The sequence below is a fragment of the Anguilla rostrata genome, chromosome 8 (assembly GCF_018555375.3).
Source record: "Anguilla rostrata isolate EN2019 chromosome 8, ASM1855537v3, whole genome shotgun sequence".
In the NCBI taxonomy this organism is placed as follows: Eukaryota; Metazoa; Chordata; class Actinopteri; order Anguilliformes; family Anguillidae; genus Anguilla; species Anguilla rostrata.
Genome location: NC_057940.1, coordinates 51,483,636 through 51,505,999, shown reverse-complemented (window position 1 = coordinate 51,505,999; position 22,364 = coordinate 51,483,636). Strand labels below are relative to the sequence as shown.

The 22,364-nt window shown below is 46.1% G+C and overlaps 2 protein-coding genes across 2 annotated transcripts; both read left to right on the top strand.

Annotated features, from left to right (window-relative positions):
* Positions 1–1,236: 1,236 nt before the first annotated feature.
* Positions 1,237–12,738, top strand: LOC135260411 (hormone-sensitive lipase-like). The gene is made up of 14 exons (XM_064345624.1): positions 1,237–1,643; positions 4,143–4,384; positions 4,943–5,037; positions 5,511–5,638; positions 5,797–5,823; positions 6,068–6,213; positions 6,767–6,952; positions 7,386–7,518; positions 9,332–9,514; positions 9,907–10,134; positions 10,471–10,527; positions 11,275–11,366; positions 11,493–11,687; positions 12,270–12,738. Exons 1-14 carry the CDS (start codon positions 1,628–1,630, stop codon positions 12,591–12,593), a joined length of 2,052 nt encoding a protein of 683 aa, XP_064201694.1. The 5' UTR covers positions 1,237–1,627; the 3' UTR covers positions 12,594–12,738.
* A 4,022-nt stretch (positions 12,739–16,760) lies between these two features.
* LOC135261946 (trypsin-1-like) lies at positions 16,761–18,783 on the top strand. Its single transcript, XM_064348659.1, has 6 exons — positions 16,761–16,892; positions 16,982–17,132; positions 17,399–17,649; positions 17,818–17,951; positions 18,310–18,411; positions 18,621–18,783. The coding sequence occupies exons 1-6, from the start codon at positions 16,829–16,831 to the stop codon at positions 18,666–18,668; spliced, it is 750 nt and encodes a 249-aa protein (XP_064204729.1). The 5' UTR covers positions 16,761–16,828; the 3' UTR covers positions 18,669–18,783.
* Positions 18,784–22,364: the final 3,581 nt, after the last annotated feature.

Genomic DNA, 22,364 nt, shown 5'->3' with positions numbered 1-22,364 from the left:
ATCGTCATATCTGCCGATATTCATTTCTGTCCTGGCGTTTCGGGCCGTAAAACCACTGCACCGGTGAGTGAGCACTGGCACTCACGCTCTCCGAAATGCGTGCGGCCAGCCGTGACTCATTTGCATGCCGCAGTCCACCAGCAGACTTCGCCATCATTGAGCCGGTACACGCGGCTTTCTGTTTCCACAGCTAACACGGGGAGACTGTTGGTGCACGACTGACCCGAGACGCCATTCTTCAGCATCTTAGACACACTCGAGTTCCCTCTATCAAATGTGCTTTTCCTGCGTTGCAGCGATAAGTAGGGTTTCTATTAAGGGTAATGCTGTGCAAAACGATGTTGAGCATTTTAAGAATAGCAAGGATTAAAACTCATTTGTATGACACATTTAAAGCACATTATCACCTGTCCCCCAATTCTCCCAGTTCAGTTTCTCCTACCAGCAGGCTGCACCATGCAAAAGGATGGAAATATGATTCATAGGAAATGTGTGGATCGTGTGTGATAGGGACAGAGCGTGTAGTTAAGAAGATAAATGAAACCGTGGACAAAACTTTTTCTTTAAAAAAAAAAAAAGTTTGGATGCTTTCAATTTTAGACTGGTCTATGAACTTTTATTTACGCCCTTTGCACGGTGAAATTTGGAAGTAGCTGCATCAGCATTCTCTTTCCTAAAGAACATTATTTGCATAATAGGCCAAACATTTTGAATGTAATTTTCAATAAAAAAAAATTTTCCTGGTTGCCACAAATGTCAATTTTTATTAGTAATTTACAAGTAAATCTTAAAATGTATTGGAAATAGCCTACTTGTAAGTACACTAACATCTTCTAGTCAATTATATAAAATGTACTTTCAGAAACTCTGACTATTTTAACATGCTTCATTAATGCGTTTTATGTATTTATTTACCATATGCTTTTTATATTGCTTTGCTATAGGTTTGTCTGCTGTGATTGTTTCGATTAATAATGAAAGTTGACGAAAAAGGCGCGACGTGGATAGACCGGCTCAGCTAGCCTACTCAATAGGCTGCACGTTACAAATTGTAAACTTGCGACTCAAAGCGTTATTTTATCTTTGCTGGAACTAAACTGCATGCAAACAGTAATCCTGGTTTTTCTGTTATCGCCTGTTGCCATTTCAAATGGTATCGTTGTGACATTTCTGAGTTAACATGAATTGTTGCCTATTGATTTTATTATTAAGCAACCATTTGTTAGAATCGAGTTGAGATTAGATTATTATGAGATTGAATGTTGGCAATGCAGAGCTCTGTCGATGCGTTTAATCAGTAGCTTGTCCACTTTGTCGAATTTATTTTGGGATACATTTGCCGGCATGGCTAAATACTGCAGTGCAGAGGTGTTAGATGCTTTACTAGTCGGCTGAAGGCTTTCGAAAGCGGTAGGCTACTATTTTCTAGGGCATATGGTGGCTAGTTAGGGCTATGTTGTCAGGGCGACGCATATGCAATGGGCGGTGCTTGCGATTAAAATACTTTGATAGGCTTAACGAGTTTTTACGTCTTTCATTGCTTATGTGGTTATGGGCGTGGGTGCCGTAATATTTAGCTAGGGAGGAGCGCTCACGATTCCGGTGCTGTCAATGCATCTGGGGAAGCATGCATCACCGAGTGGGTGAGAACGAAGAGGCGGTTATGATAATGTATTGACTGGGTGACATTCCACAGGTGCGCCGGTATGGTGGGAGAGCGGTTGATATTCAGTGGCTTATTGTGTACACCAGAAGTGCATTTTACTTTTGCATGAACGTCCGTGTTATAGCTACCGGATTGCAGACTTACCACAAAAGGTAATGACAGGTGAGCGCGTTTGAATACATTGGAATGTATCGGTCTCGTTGCGTAGCCTAGCCTACTTTTGGACTCAGTGGGCTAGCTGGTATCCTGAGTTAGAGAAAGGCTCATAACTGGACTAGTGCTCCTTGTTGCACCCTAAGCCTGAAGTGCTGCGAAGCTAATATTATTAGAACAACTGACTAATAATATTACTTTCAAAAAGTGACAGTACTGCTAGATAATATTAGGTATACCAACGGGTCGCAGGTGTTATATTCTACTGAATGTCTTATTTCCTGGTTACCTGGGCACACTAGCACTGTCTCTAGATAAGATTGCACGTGCTTTACAAAGGGCCACGATGGACATTTGGGGACAGAGAACAGTGAAAGCGGAGGACTGAGCAGGACGGTGTGGCGCTTTAAATCCGTTCGCATTGACGAGATTTTTCTGTCCAGTTTTTCAGGTAAGGCTGCCTGTGGCGCGCTGTCTATTGATGTCACCAGTCTAGTAGAGCTGTGCTATTTAAATGCAAGACTTTTTGTTGTTTGTTTTTTTAGTAAATGGGTAAACACAACCTTAAAACCACCTATTATGGAGGTGTCAAACCAAGACATTCCCCATGATCAAATAATTTGCAGTGTGACGGCCAGGATGGGCGCACAGGCAATTAATTTACTCGGCTAATACATTGCCAAGCTACAGCCCTGTGACAATATTGCAATTTTTTCCCGCACTAATTAACCTACATTAAGCCATTCTTAGCTTCACTAGCTCAATGACATGTGCCTACAAGTTGTGGCCATCATGACATAGACTCATAAATGCTGAAGATCTTGAACTAGGACTGGTTTATTTTTACAGCAGTTACAATGACAGCCCTAGAGTTTTGGCTGAGAGTGATCTGCTTTGTGCCTTTCTGCAACTTTGGATAAACAAATGCACCATTTTTTGCCCTCTATAGGTTCAGAGACCTTTTTGTTGAAGTGGTACAGAAAAAAATCCATATTATTGCATTGCCTAAAGCCAGGCATTGATTGGGAGGTAGGCTGAACATTTGGACTGGAACGTTGCATTTTTTAATATGATACGTTATGCAAACTGTGTACTATCCATTCTATATTGTTTAAGTATTACAGGTTTCGCTTAACGTGAATTTGACGTGAAATACTATGGCCTTACGTGTTTGGAAACGCTTGATTGCAAGGACAGCTGCCAGACAATTATCTCTCACCCCTTACGACACTAGTAAAAGCTGTCTTTCATTTTGAAAGCTGTATCTAATATGCGGAAAGGAGATTATTATTTACAGGAAGTAATAAAACTTGGTCATGCCTGAAGTTCCAGCCATAGCCTGAGCGATGGCTGTATAGACGGCAAAATACAGTGGTGGGGACACTCTTGCACGTCTCTGTCTTCAACCTTTGGCCCCAGCGTTGATGTCTTTTATGGATTTCTGATGCTTTCAAATGTTCATCCGACATGCCTAACTTACAAAGTCAAACGAACAGAAACAACATCGGCAGAGAGATTTAAAAAGTCCAAAGTCAAAGATAATTGATCACCGGTTTGAGATGCAGAGTCCTTCTACAAAAACATTTACGTAAATGGTTGGTGTTCAGTCTGCATGGGTTAGGTACAGTATGCTAACTATTAAGATCACCATTGTTCTGTTTCCCAAATTATGGCCAGACATGTCCCAGCACTGGTACTATTATTGCCTTGAATGCTTTGGGGGTACAGGCATGTAGGTCTATATGCTGCGAGGGAAATTAGTAGGCTGTTATGCACTGTAACATTTCTGTATCCAGTGTTTATATCAGTGCACTGTTGTTGCTTGCTTCATTGTCTCATCTCAGTATATACTTTAGGCTTTCATGTCAAATGCACTTTGACGCGTCACAGTAGAGACAGTCGGGCCGTGTGCAAAGCGCACTTTAAACCTTTTTCGCTGCTGGAAAGTCGCTGAAATTAAAGCCGAGTGACAGCGAGGAGCGACCAGCATGAAATATGCACGAGGAAAGACGGTGTCCGATAGCGGCGCTTGTTCTCATTGTGCTGTCGCTGAAGGGGAGAACACGGGCATCGGCTGGCATCGTGTCCCTCAAAGGTATTCGCGTGGTTTCTGTCGCTGTTGTCGTTGTTTCCGATGTCTATCTTCCCAGGGGGTGTCACCGATTGGTAATTACGCACTCAAATATGAATGTGCTTCTGGGTTGACGGCTGCATTTGCGCCCTTCTGCCCCCCTGGTTTGGGCGCGCCCCGCTCTCTGTCTCTGTCCTCGCTGGTCAGCGCGACACGGTTCACCGTCCCCCCCCCGCCCCCCCTCTCTTTCAGCGATGGACAACGCGGCGCTCTTCGCCTCCGTGTACGCGGTCTGCGAGCAGGCGGCGGCGGCGCTCGCCGAGGAGCCGGGCGAGGCGAGCGACGACTCCGCCCGCCGCACCGCCGAGGCCGTGGCGCGCATCCGGGAGCACGCGCGCGGCCTGGAGCCCGTCGTGGCGGGCCTCGCCGCCACCTTCCACCACTTCGACTTCGACCCCCTGGTGCCCGGCAACGGGTACCGCTCGCTCGTGAAGGTACGGGCGCCCGCGTCACGCCTGTCTGTGCCTGTGCGGGCTCTGGCGGCATTACTAGGACCTGGCAGCGAGGTGTTTACATTTGTCATTGAACGTTGATGGTCGTAAAACCACGGCTCACAGCTTTTGTGCCAGAATTTTTCGTTGCCCCCCAAAAAGGAAACAGAAGCTTTTGGCCGAGTCATCATTTGGCTTAAGAACTTGATTTAAAAAAAGAAAAAAATCTTGTCAGCCAACATGTGATATAATATCAACCAAAATCAGCCAATAATGTGATGTACCTGGCAAACAACAAGCATTATACGTGTCCATTTACTCCTGCTCTTAGAGAAAGCCTTTCTCTCTGTGTGTATGTATTTATTATCTGAAGCATGTCCAAGGCTCTGTGGCTGTACAGGTACGGGGTATGACCCGCTAACCTGCAACTGGACGGAGGGTCCAGTGTTCGATTCCCTTAATTATTTTTAAATCCTTCCGCTCTTGTTTTCATTTTACATTAATTTTGTTTTAACCCGTTCCCAAGGTGCGTGCACTCCGCCTTGTCCAGCTCATCTCTAGGGGCGCTGCTGCGACAACCAGGGCGACCTGTTCTTCCGGGCGCCGCACAACGCCAAGGAGATGCAGGCCCGTTTCTACGCGCTGCCTGGGCCAGCGTCCGCACGGCGCCTCCTCTACCTGAGCGGCGTCTGTCGCTCGACAACGACCAGGGCGACCGTACATTCACGGGAGGAGAGGGTTTTCCTGACGACACCTCTATCGCCCAGGTAGTAGTCAGAAAGGCATTTCCCACGCACCTCCTGGGCTTGCAGGTCAATTTGAAAAAAAGGGCCGCTACTAAAAATAGTACCTGAAGTATACTTGTTTTCATACTTAAGAACACTTGAAGTGTAATTGAAGTTTATAGAAAGTATGCTTAGTATACTCTTTTTTTCACATGGGATGCTTTAGTTACCTCTGTCTCCACCACCTAATGTTGCACTTGCTTATCAAACTTGCGGGCCTGGTCAGTCCAGCGAAATGCCCGTGGACAGCCCTGGGTGGAACGCGTCACGCTGGTGAAATCTAGAAACAGCCCTGCAAACCCCTGAGCGTTTGATGCAAATGTACGGCTTCTCTAACGTCGCAGACTTGCGAAACCCTCTTTCTTTCTTTCTCTCTTTCAGTTCTCCCCTGCCATTCGCCCGTTCTTGCAGACCGTCGTCACAGGCCTGGTCTCCTTCGGAGAAAACTACAACAAGCACAAATCCCTGATTGGTCAGTGCACCTCGAGCACACGCTGTACATGTACTGTTGAGCTAGCCACCGCAGACCAGCCGACAGTATTTGCTTACACTTGGCACTGACATCCCAACTGACGGGGCTCCGTTATGGTCTGCCTAACCTTCTGTTTTGTGCTCTATGCTGCACCCCAGTGGAGGCAGGAGGTATGACACAGTATGGTAAGTTCCATCTGTCTACCTTTCCATCTGTCTCCAGGTACAGAAAGCATCAGTGCACTGTGAATGTCTTATTGGCCACGCTCACCAGCAACCACTTAAAGTTTTCTAGAAATGTGTTCCCTCTCGCGACACTTCTTCTGTTTGCTCAGCGCAATACTGTAATACTGAGTTTAACTTGAAGTCTCATTCCTCTCTCTGTCTGGCTCTCCGTCTCCCTCTCCCTCTCTCTCCCTCTCTCTCCCAGGAGTTGCGGCCAGCTCCTTCTTCACCTCCGGGAAGTACGTGGTCGACCCGGAGCTCAGGGGGGCGGAGTTTGAGCGCGTCATTCAGAACATGGACATGCCGTTCTGGAAGGCCTTCTGGAACCTGTCAGAAACGGAGCTGATCTCGGTGAGAGAGGGGATGGGGTGGGGGGAGGGGCGATGGGGGCGGGGGGGGAAGACAGAGCGGGAGATATTCTCCAACCATGTCGCCTCAGTGGCCTATTCAATATATTGCAAATATGTGGACTTTGTAGAAAATGCAATAATATGACGTATGATTTCACGGCACTGTAGTACATTGCAGTGAATTAAAGCACAAATAATTTGTATATTTGCCACTGTGTTGTGAAGAGTTGTCATACCCTTATATTTATTTGAGTATGTTTTCGAAATATAATCCATATCCATGAGGGTTTTCCCTCAGTGTGGTGAAGTAATATGCTAGCGTGTCGCAGACAACTGGACCTTTTCTGGAAGCTTCCGTTTGGTTGCCAAGCACTCACAACTGTATCTGTCTTTCTCCTCTGCACCCCCCCCCCCCCCGGCCCTGTTTTTATATCCTCCTAACCCCCCCACCCTGTTTTTGTCCCCTCCCGCCCCAACCCCACCCCGGCCCTGTTTTTATACCCTCCTGCCCCCCTCTTGCCCTGTTTATGTCCCCTCCCGCCCTTCTCTTACAGGGCCTGGCCAACATCATGTCCGCCGCGGTGCAGGTGAACCGCACGCTCTCGGTGCCGCCCGTGTCCTTCCTCCTCCCGTCGGCCTCGGACCCCCGCGTCTCGGTCACAATAGCGCCCCCTGCGGCCCACTGCGGCCCGGGCCCGGTCAACATGCGCCTCATCTCCCACAAGTTGCTGGAGGGACAGGTACCCTGCAAAAAAATAGTCTCGCAAATCAGCCTTAAAATTGTAGTTTTTTTTTCTTCTCAAGTGGGAAATGTTTGGATGTTTTAAGTTGCTTGACAAGTTTGCGTGACAAGTGAAATTTTCTGACCCCGTTGGCAAATCTTCAAATGAGTCAAACTGTATCACCCCATTTTCAACGTTTTTGTCTTGTTTAGCAAAAACGTAATTGAAATAAGTTTTTATCTCTAAATATAAGACCGATATACTCGTTGCGACTGACTTTTGTTTGGTTTTTGCAAACATCGTCGTGCGTGCGGCTGTCGTATATTACATTACGTACACACCTGTGCAAAATGACATTACATTACAGACATTTAGCAGACGCTCTAAATGGGATTAATCTAACGGGGATTCATATTATCACTCACGTGTGTGACTTTCTTCCCGGCTGTAGAACAGCGAGGAGATGCTGGCGTTCTCCCACGCCGAGGGCACCCCCATCTCGGTCTCCCTGGGCCTCACGAAGCCGAGCCCCCCCTCGCCCTGGCTCCTGGTGCCTTCAGGGCGTGTGCTACCTCAAATCCTGGGTACACAGAGAGAGGGGGGGGAGAGGGAGAGGAGGAGGAGAGAGAGGGGGGGGGGAGGGAGGGAGGAATTCAAAATTTTCTGGGAAGGCATACCACATAAGTGGCAGCTCATGTCTCTGCCATAAATTAAGACCGGGTGCAGACTAAGTAGTGGTACTGTGCACAATATCATCTGTGTTCTTTATTAATACTGACAGGTTCATAAATTGTTGTTTTACGAAATAAATATATTTTAACTGTGTGTGTGTGTGTGTATGCATGTGTGTGTGTGCTGTACACACTGTACAAAATAAGTAATTGTACCTTACTGAACCCGTATTCGTGTGTCTCTATCATAAATAGCACTTTAAATGTTGTTTGGATAAAAGCGTCTGCCAAATGAATGTAATGTAATGTAATGTAATGTGTGTGTGGATATTTACTTGCACACAAGGTACAGAGAGAGAGAGGGGTTCTGTACATGAGCACTTCTAAATCACACAAGGTGCAGAGAGAGGGAGTGTGTGAGAGGGTGAGAGGTTCTGTACGTGAGCACCTCTAAATCACGAGAGAGAGAGAGAGAGAGAGAGAGTGAGAATCAAACAAGGTACAGAGAGAGAGAGGTTCTGTACATGAGCCCCTCTAAATCAGTGCTGTGCTTTGCTGTGCAGAAAGACTGCAGGTACTAATGCACGTAGAGCAGTTGGACTGTTCCACTGCAGAATTAGGAGCCCACAGATATTATCCCTGTCATAATTTAGCATTATTCTAAGCCAGGAGGCCTGTGGGTAATCGGCTTATGGAGGAGTCTGATACGAAAGCGGCTCTCTGAAGGAGGTGGCCGGTACTGTGCAGGGTGTGATAGCCTCGCGTTAGCGATAGCGCTCTGAATGGGGTTCTGCCCACCGTAGCGGACTGTCTGGCGCGTGCGGCTAGCCTCCCGTTAGCGATAGCGCTCTGAATGGGGTTCTGCCCGGGGTAGCGGACTGTCTGGCGTGCGCGGCTAGCCTCCCGTTAGCGATAGCGCTCTGAATGAAGGTTCTGCCGTAGCCGAACTGTCTGGCTGCTGCGGCTGAGCATCCGTTAGCGTAGCCTCTGAATGGAGAGTTCTGCCCTGAGTAATGCACTGTCTGGCGTGGCTGCTGGCCTCCGTTAGGTAGCGTCTGAATGGCGTTCTGCCCGGGGTAGCGGACTGTCTGGCGCGCGCGGCTAGCCTCCCGTTAGCGATAGCGCTCTGAATGGTGTTCTGCTCGGGGTAACGGACTGTCTGGCGCGCGCGGCTAGCCTCCCGTTATGTTGAAGATCACCTCGGAGAAGGTTCGAGTTCGCTCTCATTTGAACAGACCTGGAAGGTTGTGCAGAAAGAATGACTGCATTACACTGAAAAAAGACTGCCTTGTATGTAGAGGTATAATGCTGGTGAATACAAGTCAGTGAATCTAAATAAAGCATACTATACCCATACAATTCCATTCTCTCAGCTACCCACAGTGACAGTGCTTTCTTGCCTTTGTAATTAGTGAGGCTGCAGGCTGCACAATTATTTACTGTGGCTTTGTTTAAAGAAACACTCGAGAATTTCTAATGACAAACTAGAATCTCCCGTCTCTTCAATGAAAATCTAGAATCTTCCTTCTCTGTAATGACAATCTAGATTTTCCCCTCTCTTTAATAACAATCTACAATCGCCCCTCTCTATAATTACAATGTAAAATCCCCCCTCTTTTTAATGACAATCTAGAATCATCCCTCTCTTTTATGATAATCTAGAATCTCCCCTCTCTTTAATGACAATCTAGAATCCCCCCTCTCAGGTTAGCCTGTGAATGTTGAGGTATAATGTTGGTGATGCGTCTGTCTCTCCTCCATCAGAACTACCTGAGGAGCTGGGCCCAGGACCTGGGCGTGCCCATCCTGTCCGTGGACTACTCAGTGGCCCCCGAGGCCCCCTTCCCCCGGGCCCTGGAGGAGTGTTTTTACGCCTACTGCTGGGCCCTCAAACACTGCCACCTGCTGGGTGAGTACTGCTACTGCTACCCCTCCACGCCTCTGAGGGATTCTGCCCTCCACTCATCCTCTCTCATTGGAGGCTGGAAGCAGCAGTGGCCTGGCAGCTCATTGGTCGGAGCTAATTCAGTGGAAGACCACCCAGCCCCTGTTAACACCTTCGATGTCTCCGTTGGGTCACTGTCTGCTGTCATGGAAACCACTTTTACGGACAGGAGCTTGCCTCCGATGTAATAGCTCTTCAGACGGGCTGGGGTCAGATGAATCTGTCTGGTTCTCCTTAAATTGCGTCTCGTTTAATTATCTGTGCTGTAAATTTGTGGTAGTTTGTTGTTTAGGTTCGGTTCAGGCTGCTAACAGCCCCCATACCCCCCCCCCCCCCCCCCCCCCCCCCCGCTGCAGGGTCCACAGGCGAGCGCGTGTGCCTGGCCGGGGACAGCGCCGGGGGCAACCTGGGCATAACGGTGGCCATGCGGGCCATGTCCCAGGGCGTGCGCCTGCCTGATGGGATAATGGCGGCCTACCCCGCCACCCTGCTCACCACCTACGCCTCGCCCTCCCGCCTCCTCACCGTCATCGACCCCTTGCTGCCCCTCAGCGTGCTCTACAAGTGCCTCAACGCCTACGCTGGTGAGGAGGCGCCACACACATGCACCATACACATATACACACATGCATTACACACACACACACACTCACACAGCCCATATACATATGCACACACACTCACACGCGCACACACACATACAGACACACTTATACTCACACGCACACACACATACAGACACACTCACGCTCACAAAAACATTACCAAGTGTACACAAATGCTAACGTGGCCCGGATTACATAAGCACTTCTGACAGCTGTCAGCATTGATTCAGCAGCTGAAGCACTGACTGAGCAGATGACTCATCAGTCCTGTTCACTTCCCCCTGATCCCGTCCTCTCCCTCTCCTCCCTCCCCAGGCACAGAGCCACAGACATCAGAGCAGGAGGGAGCGGTGAAAACAGAGTCCCCTGCTGGTGCTGACAGCTAGTCCCTCTGTATATCACCCTGTGTGTGCATGCGTGTGTCTGCGTGTGCGTGTGTCTACGTGTGTGTGTGCGCGGGTGTGTGTAATGCGTGTGTGTGTGTGTGTGTGTGTGTGTGTTTATTTGTGTGTGTGTGTGTGTGTGTGCGTGCATGCCGGTGTTTGTCTGTGCATTTGGGTGTGTGTGTGCATGTGTGTGAGTGTGTATGTGCATGTGTGTGTTTGTGTGTGTGTGTGTGTGTGTGTGAGTGTGTATGTGCATGTGTGTGTTTGTTTGTGTGTTTGTGCATGTGTGTGCGCGCGTGTGTGTGTGTGTGTGTGTGTGTGTGTGTGTGAGTGTGTATGTGCGTGTCTGTGTAAGCTGCTAATGGGCTTTATGTCTCTGTGCATTTGTAATGTGTGCATTTCTTTGTGTCGTTAGTATGTTGATTCATACAGTGGACAACGCATACTGTGATTTTCACATTAGAAATCAACACCAGAAGTAACTCTTGAGCTAAATAGCCCAGCTACATTGTTATGACAGTGCAATACAGCTGCAGTTCACCTGAAAGTGTAAAGAGTCAATGCAGCAAGTTCTTTAAAAAAATTAAAAAATGGTGTTTAACTTCAAATTAAATTAAAAGTATTTAGGGCTTTACGGTCAAGGAAATTGTTATTATTCCAATGGATTTTTAGGTTTCCCGGTCACACAGAAGCACTTCAGTTCCCCTCTTCCCTTTCTCTGTCTCAAACGCAGGCAGTTCCCCGCCCTCTGACGCAGCGGGGCGAGGGGAGGACCCGCCCCCATGGAGCCAGGCCTGCCGGGACCCGGGTTCCGAGAGCCGCCAGGTGCTCCGAAACGACATACCCTGTGTGATAGGAGCTTTAATCTGCGGTAATGTTCATTCAGCAGTGTGCTAACCCCCCAGTGTCTCCGCTTGCTTTCTTTTTCTTTCGTTTTTTTTTCTGTGGCAGGCTGAGGCCCCCTCGGAGGGGGGCGTGCCGCACCCCCCGGCCTGGGACGAGTACCCCGAGGGGTTCCAGCCGCTGCGGTCCGAGCAGCTGGCCCAAACGTGCGCCCAGAGCTCCCCCGTGAACCGGGACCCCTACGTGTCCCCCCTGCTGGCCCCCGACAGCATGCTGATGGGCCTGCCCCCCATCCACATCGTGGTGAGGAGGAGGGGGGTGGTGGGATGGGTCATCAGAAGTTAGCATGCAGTTAGTGTGTAGCAGGGACTTGAGTATGCACTCACTAGCTGTGTGTGTGTGGTTGGGGGGGGGGGGGGTGTGGGGTTATGTCAGCAGGAGTTACAGTAGCATGTGGTGTGTAGCAGGGACTTGGAGATGTATTCACTAGGTGTGGGGTGGGGGGGGGGCATTTTGGATGAATGGACTAAATGACAATGGCAATTCTTTCAGTAAAATGGATACATAAATTTATGGGAGCAGCAGGGAGGCTGGTGTTATAGTGCTTTCCGACTGTTAATCGACTTCTCTCCCTGTCCTTTTCTCTCACTCCTTCATCACCTCTTTATTCTCCCCTCCTTACCTTCTCTGTTCCCCTCTTTCTCTATTTTTGAAGTGTTGTCAGTAACATACTTGTGTTAGACTCTTAATGTTTTCATCGTAGTGTGTGCTTTGTGGCATTGCACAGTGTGGCCCTGCGTCCCTGTTTGCTTTGCGCCAACGTTAACCAAAGTTCATCTCAACCGGATGGACGCTGAAGCCGGTTGTTTGAATTTGACCTTCCAGGCCTGCGCCCTGGACGCGATGCTGGACGACTCGGTGATGTTCGCCCGGCGGCTGAGGTGCCTGGGGCAGCCGGTGACGCTGTGCGTGGTGGAGGACCTGCCCCACGGCTTCCTCTGCCTGCAGCTCTGCAAGGAGACCCAGGAGGCCTACCGCGTCTGCGTGGCCCGAATCCGGGAGGTCTTCAGCCAGCGCCACGGAAACGCCGATCGGGAGGCCCGGCCTGCTGAGGGGGGGAACGGTCAGGAGAGGGAGAGCTCCAGCGAGGAGTGGACCAGGAATACGGAAGGCCGGGAGCTGGCTGCTGGAGATGGGCAGGATAGGTAGCGGTCTGCGCGGGTGCGCGCCAGGCCGTTTGTTTCCTGGTTGCTCAGGAGCGCTGTACAGAAAGCCCCGGAAGGACCGAGAGGGAAGGACGCCTCAGGATGGTCAGAGAAAAAAGACGAGCCAAAAAAAACATGAAACGAGAGAAGTTTCCAAGATGAATTAGCTGGAAGGAGCTAAACGGACGAAGGAAACCCTTCTTGCTCTCTGACTCCTTCCCTTCCCAAAGAGGAGGCTTTCCGTGAGCTTTCTGTTCTGCAGCATTAAAGTGCCAATGTTCTTACATATAAATTTTAGTTGTTACACGTGTTCATTTTGTTTCTTACAACATAAAAAGATGTAAAACTATCAGATTGTTATTAATGATTATGTCGCCAGATAAATAATTTCATGCTTACATAAGTATATTTGAGTGTAAATAAAACATGGTGGCAAATCCTACTCCGGCCTACACGGTGTTTATGGGTGTGTAGGGGGAGATTTTACTGAATAAATAGTCTTTGGGAGACACTGAGTAGTGTGTGTATGAAGGAAGAAGGTTTGAGAGTTTGATTGTTTGCCGTGGCAAGACAAAGAAACAAGCAGATGGTTTCTGGCTTACTTAACAGTGGATTCTCCTGAAATGACAGGAAAGGGTTTGACTTCAAACGGACAAGTACCTGACTTGCTGGATAGCTCTTGGCTAATGCTAATCCATAGCTAATGAACTGTTCTTGTGCTAAACTCACCAGCAGCACTCAGCAGCAGCTTGGAGACCAAAGCACCTGGTTCATTTCAGCAGTGATCCGAATGACCAGGTAGTTTGGTGGTTTTGAGCTTCACTGTAGCCGTTCAGAGTTTTCTCTCTTCCTGCTTCAGTCACTTTTGCTGATCTTATGGCTGTTGGAGTCCTATGGGAACAGGAAGTGGTTTTGTCAGGCCTTGTTTGGATTGGCCGAGTACCTGCAGTGTAAACCACCCTAGTAAGACCCATTTATCTGTGTGAGCTCTGCACATTAAACAATAAATTACAAAAAATATATATTTTTTCCCACAGAGCTTGCTTTGGGCGCTTCGTAACGTTACAGAGAATGCGATAAGCAAACGCCAGAGTGTCTGAGAACACTCCCAGCTGTTAAAATGGCTGCTCAGGGCCATAAGGTAATGGGCAGGACCTCAAGGCCAAACCAGGGTACAGTACTTGAGGTATTCTCCACAGCAGGTCAGCCTCAGTGCACATAATGGACACATGCCACATTACTGTTACACACGCCAACATTACTGTTATACATGGCCACATTACTGTTACACACGCCAACATTACTGTTATACATGGCATTATTTTCCTTTTTTCTTGCACTTTACTACGTGGGACGTTTTTGGAATCGCATCCAATACCGTCACAAATTTTAGGCATTATGAACAGCGTTTTATCATATGTAACCTTTTCCTCTTTTGTACATTTGTTGGTTGACAACATTCAGTGCATCAGGAATTCTCTTGAAAGCATTAGGCAAACTGAGCGCACAGCTGACCCAAATGCATCAACACTGAAAACAAAAAACAGAAACAGCAGGAAAATGCTTCAGGAAAAAAAATGTGGACATTTTTGATGTCACGTACACGCTCACATAATCATGCAATTTTCCTCACAGAATGGATGTGACCAGCACAATGCTAGTTGTGTCGCAGAGTAATTTTTTTAATAAATAATTTTGTACAAAATGTGATATCAAAACACGAGTCTGTGTTCCACTCCTCAGGAGCTCACCGGCTGCACTAAAGTTCAGAGGGAGGTGGGAAATCCACACCTGCCCCCTCGCCCGTGGGCTGCCAAAATTACATCTGACCTTGAGAAAGAAAATCATATTATAGTGCCAAAAATATATCACTGATCACTTAAAAAACAGATAATTAGCACGTATAAAAGCCAGGAACTGTTACTGAAAGTCTGTTTGTTTTATGTCACTCGAATGAGCAAGAGTACCGCACTTTAATATGGACTCTTTAATTTTTCCAGCATGGACGGACTACAGTTACACAAATATCCTACATGTACTGGACATGGAGAGGACTGGGACAGATCCAGGTGAGGTTCTGCTGTGGAGGCAACAAGCTGTTGTGTTATTTAATTGTGGAAGATTCAATTGTTGAAGACCTTAACATTTATATGTAGAACCTCAGATTAGCATAACATCCTGGACTTCTATTGACCATTATGGGAGAGTGGGATGGAAAAGCATGTAGAATAATAATGGGTTCTACGACTGCATATTGGAAAAGGTTCTGAAAATGTCACGTGGTGCTCACAAAATGCGTGTGTAATTGTGTGGGTAAGAGAGTGCGTATATCTTGTTCAGATAGGATGAGTTTAAATGATATTCTTGCCTCTCTTTAAACACCAGGATGTCATGTGAACATATCGCATCTTAAGACAGTCTGTATTTTTGTCTGATACAGATCATTTTGTGCATTTTCAAAAGAAAAGCAAGAGAGATAATGGACAGGGAATAACAGCATTAAAATGAGCTATGAAGGCCTTTTATGTATTAGCAGTGCATGCTAAAATAAGACCTGTCATAACTCGAGTTTAAATTTATGAGATAATAAAATGGGGTAGACCGGCCCAGAGGCCCTTTCGAGGCTGTGCCAGCTAAAATATGTTTTAGTAATATATTCATTTAAAATTGATCATTAGAAGCATGCAGGTTGAGGGCCCAGTTTTAAATTAAGCACTCTGTGGAGGCAAGAGCAAACCTACAGAGAACTTCCTAATTTAATAATTTAGTTTAATCAGCCAGTAGTCCAGAGGGGAGAAAGGGAGCCAACCACAGACATAGTGTTGACACTTTTGATAAACTGAGATGACAAAAAATGCATAATGAAAATTTCCAGGTCTGCATATACACAATGCCAACATACATACGGAATTTTTATACATTAAGAGGGGTTCCACTATTTTGTGGCCCATAGAATATCTGGGCCCCACCACCCCAGATAATCATATATTCTAATTTGTTTTGACATTACATTACAGACATTTAGCAGACACCCTAATCCAGTGCAACCTACACAACTTTTTTTTAACATAAAAAAAAGGTTGTTAAAAAAAACAACTTATTACAACCTATTACACTGCATCCATTTATACAGTAGGATATATACTGAATGGGAAAAAAATGCCTGTAATGAATGCAGGTTAATTATCTTGCTTAAGGGTACAACAGCAGTGTCCTGCCGGGGAAACGAGCCTGCGATCTTTAGGTTACAAGACCAACTCCTTACCCATTAGACTACACTGACACCCAGTCAGGGCCCTTGGATATCAGTCAGGGCCCTTGGAATGGGCATCATCACCCCCCCCATTATTCATGCATTGCTTCATAAAGAGCACATGGAGATTATTTTGCTCATGTACTCAATAAAAAAATTGTCTAGTCTCCAGGCAGTTACTGCGAACCCCTGATGTACAATGTGAATACTTGTGCCTCAGAATCTGCTCCATTCCAGTGATTTCTCTGTAATAATGGGAATTGTCCTCCTGTGACAATTGAGCTTTGCTGTGCACCAGTAAATATGGTTAGAATAGAACGACAATGACTTTTGAATAAGACCAAATGGCGTCTGTTTGTTACAACTTGCAACAAACTAAATGTTTGGAAGGGTGTACGTGTGGGAATATACTAAAGAAAGTATACACAAGAAAGGCAATGTGACTTATCATGTTGTGCTTCCTTATTTGAACACCACTTGTGAATTTTACTTAAGCACTGTGGTAGTTAGTGTCAAGATTTTCATTTCTTCTGAAATGACACAAAAGGACTTTTTTGTTGAACAAAATGAAAATGATGAATGAAGAAAATGTGGAAAGGAATGAGAAAACATGAAAACTACGGAGAAATGTGGTATGCAATGGAACAGCATGGAATGGAATTAAACAAAAGAAAAGAATGGAAAATTACAGATTTTAATGGAATTATATAAAGGAAAAGAATTGGAGATAAGGAACAAGAAACTTGAGAACATTGGAAAACAATAGCACAGACAATGTACAAAACATTCATAACATAAACAGAAGAAGAGTAATACAGTTGGAGTTCAGGGTTTTCTGATATTGGGGTAGCTCCCACAGTAATACATTAACAGGAGGCCTGAGCTCTCATCTAGCAGCTGTGACATCGACAGGTTCTCTCAGCCTGTGATTGGCTACTCTAGGGTCTGAGGGATGTATATAAACCTCACTGGCACGACAGTCCTTCATGCCACAGGATCACCAAGTCACCATGAGGTCTCTGGTCTTTATTCTGCTTCTGGGAGCCGCTGGTGAGTATCCACACCACATTTTCACATAAAAGTACAAATTGATCCAAGATGGACTCTTTGACATCAGCAATAAATCTATCTCTCTGCAGTGGCTCAGGATGATGATAAGATTGTGGGAGGGTATGAGTGTGAGCCCCACTCCAAGCCCTGGCAGGTGTCTCTGAACTCTGGGTACCACTTCTGCGGTGGCTCCCTGGTCAACGAGAACTGGGTGGTGTCTGCTGCTCACTGCTACAAATCGTGAGTGACGCCAATACACATGACTGTGGGACAGCAGACTTATAGAGTGCCATACAGCTACATGATATACTAATCTACACCACAGTATCAGCCAGTAAGAAGCTAAATAATTGAAATGCAGCCTGCACAAACCTTACATGGCCTGAATAGGTTCATAAATGGACTAGATGCACCAGTGCTCATCCAGATTATATAAAGTGCACACACCCCATGCTGTGCATTATGGTGAAATGGTGCAAAGTGATATACCTCTCTCTCTCCTCCAGCCGTGTTGAGGTGCGTCTGGGCGAGCACAACATCAGGAAGACCGAGGGCAACGAGCAGTTCATCCGCTCCTCCCGCGTGATCCGCCACCCCAAATACAACTCCTGGACCATCGACAATGACATCATGCTGATCAAGCTCAGCGAGCCCGCCACCTTCAGCGACGCTGTGCAGCCTGTGGCCCTGCCCACCAGCTGTGCCCCTGCTGGCACCATGTGCACCGTCTCTGGCTGGGGCGACACCATGACCTCCAGTGAGTGTCACACAGGGGTCAAAGGTCAACAGCTAGTGGCCAGTGTCAGTGGAATAGAATTATAGTCTAACTGCGGCACAGACTGATTGACTATTCTCTCCCTCTGTCTTTACTACTTCCCCCATCCTCCTCTCTATCACTCCCTCCCTCCTTTCTCTCTCCCTGCAGACGATGGCACCAGACTGCAGTGCCTGGAGATCCCCATCCTGGAGAACAGGGATTGTGACAACGCTTACCCTGGGATGATCACCGACGCCATGTTCTGCGCTGGATACCTGCAGGGAGGCAAGGACTCCTGCCAGGTAATGAGCAGCTCTATCCTGGACTAACCTCCACTAATCAGGACCAACTGTGACCCCAACAACCTCAACTAACTCACAATAACCTGGACTGACTGGCACTAACCCTCATGAACCCTAACTAACTGCCCTTATTTACACATAAACTTCAGAAATCCAAGCTAGATCTCACAAATGTGTAGTAGCATATACAATTCTACACTAACCTGCACTCCAAATCCACTAATTCACACTAATTTGTACTAACATGCTTAGCCTTTCTGACATGACTGTACAAACAGTTAGCACTAATACAAACTATTAGCACTGTCATCCTGAGTGCAGTGTATCAGAGCTTTAAGCCTCTGTGTCTGTGTAACAGGGTGACTCTGGCGGCCCTGTTGTGTGTAACGGTGAGCTCCAGGGTGTTGTGTCCTGGGGATACGGCTGTGCTGAGAGGGATCACCCCGGCGTCTACGCCAAGGTACGTCTACACCTGTGTGTGTGTGTGTGTGTGTGTGTGTGTGAAAACCTGTGCGTGTGTGTGGATGGATGGGTGTGGACATTCAACTATATGAAATCAATGATGTACTGTATACTTATTCGGTATTATATAGTCAAACCTTAATGATATGACACACTTTTGTAGTTTAGTTCCATGTGCTAATTCATTATGTACTCATACTACTCCAGGTCTGCCTCTTCAACGACTGGCTCGCCTCCACCATGGCCAGCAACTAAATCCAGCTGAAGGACTAACACTCCCAAAAACCACTGTGAACCTCAATGTCATGTCATGCCATGACTGTGTCATCAGACTGTTTACCTCAGGAATAAAGTTTCACAATCAAAAAAACCTTTACATTTCTTTGTGTCTTTGTGTGTCTTCAGTTAGCAGTTTGTTCCTATTGCTTATTTATGACGAGTCACTACATTCACAAACTTCTTATCTGTGTTCATGTTACATCGATATAAACTACACAAATAAATAAAAGCATGCTGAGTCTAAATTCAGAATGTCGACATCCACCTAAAAAAACTAGGGGCCTCTTTTATAAAAGATTTGTACGCACATTTTTGATCAAACAATGAGTGGTATTAAAAAATTGATCAAAAATGAGTAGTTCTGCATAATCACATGATTATGCAAACTACTCATTCACATTATTTATTGCTGTTTCTACCCTCTGCTAAAGTTATAGCACTGCAAACTAAGTAGTTAGCTAAAGCTGAATGGATGTTGAAATTGTAAAGTAGGCACTAACTAATAGCTTGCCTTCTAGTTCACTTTTGGGATTTAGTGAAAAACCCCAAGGTTTATACATCTGTCCACCTAGCTAGCTAATGCTTGCTTTCTGTGTAATTCACAACAGCTGGCTTGCTAGTTAGTTGGGTAGCTATCTTACCTACTAGCTCACAGGCTAGTGAGGCTACCACAAGGGCAAAACTTCCAAAGTACACAATCATGTGATAGCGTGGTATCCAATAAGGGGTCAATACATTGCAATCGCGACAGAACCGGAAATTATGGGTTGTCAACATTGCAGGGGACATTATGCACAGTGCACTTACACCATTAAAATTTCTTACAGTATTTTATCTATCCTTATTTCCTCAGACCTTGACTGACTTGGAAATCGATTGAGGTCTGCCATCTTTGAGGACGTTCCAGCTCATTTAATGCTCCTTGAAGGAGCTTGGAGTGAGGCAATAGGAGGCTCTTGTAGGATGCTTGAGCAAGGAAACATGAGTGCATCCATTGCGGAAGAACTTGTTTCATAACGCATGACGTATATATGATTGACCTGTGGATCCACCTTCCTCCATCTGCCACAATTGTAACTGACATGGCTTCAAAGGCTATGGTTACAACTGTCATTTGAATGTGACCTTGATGATGCCAGACTGCATTATGTGACAGGTCTAGACGCACAGAGGTTGCATTTGGATCAGCCAGGCTGCTTCACGAGGTGGATGAGTTTGCTTTCTGTTCAGTTCCCTGAACAGCCTAGACACAACCAGGCATCTGAAAGTGCTTACATCAGGCAGTCATCGTCAAATCACACCCATTTTCCTTTTGCAAATTTTCTTATTAACTGGAAGGAAAAGCCATGGATGAGAACGATAGCCGGGGCTAGACAATTGCTGAAACAAAATATTTACTTGCACTGTGGTCTGATGAATTTGTCCAGTCTTGACTGTACAATTCCATTAAATTAAAGAAAAGCACTGTCACAAAGACACTTTACTGAGTAGCAAGGCATGAAACAGAACAAAAAGAGCAAGCACCAGCCTAATAGCAGTACTGAGTAACACCATCGCATTGGAAAACCCGGAAAATGTAAATGGATGCATTATATAGTGCTTTATCCAAGGCTTTACATGATGCTCCATTGCAAGCAGTTAGGGGTTAGGTGTCTTGCTCAAGGACACTTCGACACGCCCAGGGCGGGGTTTGAACTGGCAACCCTCCGACTGCCAGACAATCGGTCTTACCTCCTGAGCTATGTCTCCCCAATGGGAAGAAATCTTGAGAGGAACCCGGCTAATAAAGAGGGAGGCCATCCTCCACTGGCCAGCCTGGTGTAAAGTAGCAGTAGAATGGAATGTAGCAGAAATGCTACAAGGGATCCATCACAGAAAATAAAATGGGTTAAGCTGGATTCAGATGAGGTGTTAGCTAACAGGAATAACAGAAGATCAAATGGTACAGTTCAGAATTGATTAGTTCAGAGGAGCTGCTTTGGAGGAGACGGAGAAGCCATTTATATTTAAAGAAAACTGGAGGAACTTATCTCGGAGAGATTTGGGAGCTACTACAAGCATCTCAATTTGATCAGAATTCGACATGAGGATATTTTCGTTCATCCAAGCCTTTCCATTGTTAAGACAGGCCTCTGACGTGGCTAGTGGATGAACTCGTCTGGTTCAACAGATGTATAAAGTTGCGTGTCACCTGCATAGCAGTGATAGTTAGGCAGGTGTGAAAAACAGCAGCTGGCTGGCAGGCGCGTGTTCGGTGGGAGAACCGCAGATTGACTTCACTCTCCCGAGCTGGCAGCAGGGGCCATGCATGAGCATGCTTGTGTATACCTCATGAATTGGACATTCCAAATTCAGGTGGGATTGGAGCCGCCAAATGAAAAATAAATTCATCAGTTAATCAAAAAACAAAGAAATTGTGCTTGCCCCTAAAGCAAGGTCCAAACCATGCGTACAAAATATCTCTTGTGACCGCTCAGCCATCTGTATGTATAAGACATCTGATCCTATGCACAACTGCCACTTTCGGTTGAAGCTTCTGCCAAGTAATTGTTTTCATTTCAATCCTAATTTCGGACACCTGACTCTACTACTTAGCAGTGCAACAAGATCTCTGTCTGTTGATTGAGGTGTGCTTCGTTAGCGCTAGAGTGAAAACCCACAGGAAGGTAGATCTCCAGGGACAGGGTTGGTTACCACTGGGCTAAACTATTTATGCAGGAAAGGTGACAAAGTAAGCCAGAGTGTAAAGCTAATTGAAGGGGTCACAGGGTAGAGCAATTAAGCTTGTTTACATGTCCAGAATGTCATTGTCATTCGTGATTTAATTATAAAACATGCATGTGCTGTGTAAAACTCTTTATTCGTATTAGCAATCATTATGCAGTATGTATTAACTGTTCGTGCTAGCGATTTTATATTTCAACACCAGATAAAATTTAGTATGAAACCAAAAGGAATTACATAAATGAGGCCCTATGAATGGGAAAATAGTGCCAAATGTTTACATTCTACAAAAGGTAACGGACAGGACCTCAAGGTCACATCGCTGCATAATAGATTATGTATTCAGATCAGGCATCAAGCCCACATGCATCATGCACACAGGCCACTGTTATATGCATCATGCACACAGGCCACTGTTACATACATTAACATCACCTTTTCATGAATTCCCCAGACTTTCTGTGGGCATTGCATGATTGTGCAGGTCACTCACAGCAAAATGTAACTACAGGGCATTCTTACAAGTCATCCTATCCCCATGCCTCAGCAGGCTTTAACAAAGTTTAAAACTTCATTCTTCAAAACAATGACGAGCATGCGGAAACAGCTTTGAATAAATACATATTTGAAAATACAGTAAAAAGAGTGGAAAAAGAGAGTTAGCTTGCTATGAAAAACTGAAAGGGACTTCAAAAAATAACATGCAGCACACAAAGATTCGGAGAAGCATGCTGGAATCCTGTGTGAACGGGATCTAATTTTCATCAAGTTCTTTCCTCTGATCAAAGAGAGATCAAAAAACTATACTGGATAATAAAACAGCAACATACAGATTTTGAACACAGATATTTTGAACACATGCAATGTTCAGTTTCCTTGTGTTTTATTAAATTGTCAACAGTTTCTGTCATCCTGTGATCATATGGATGTGTTTTGGCTTAACACTGT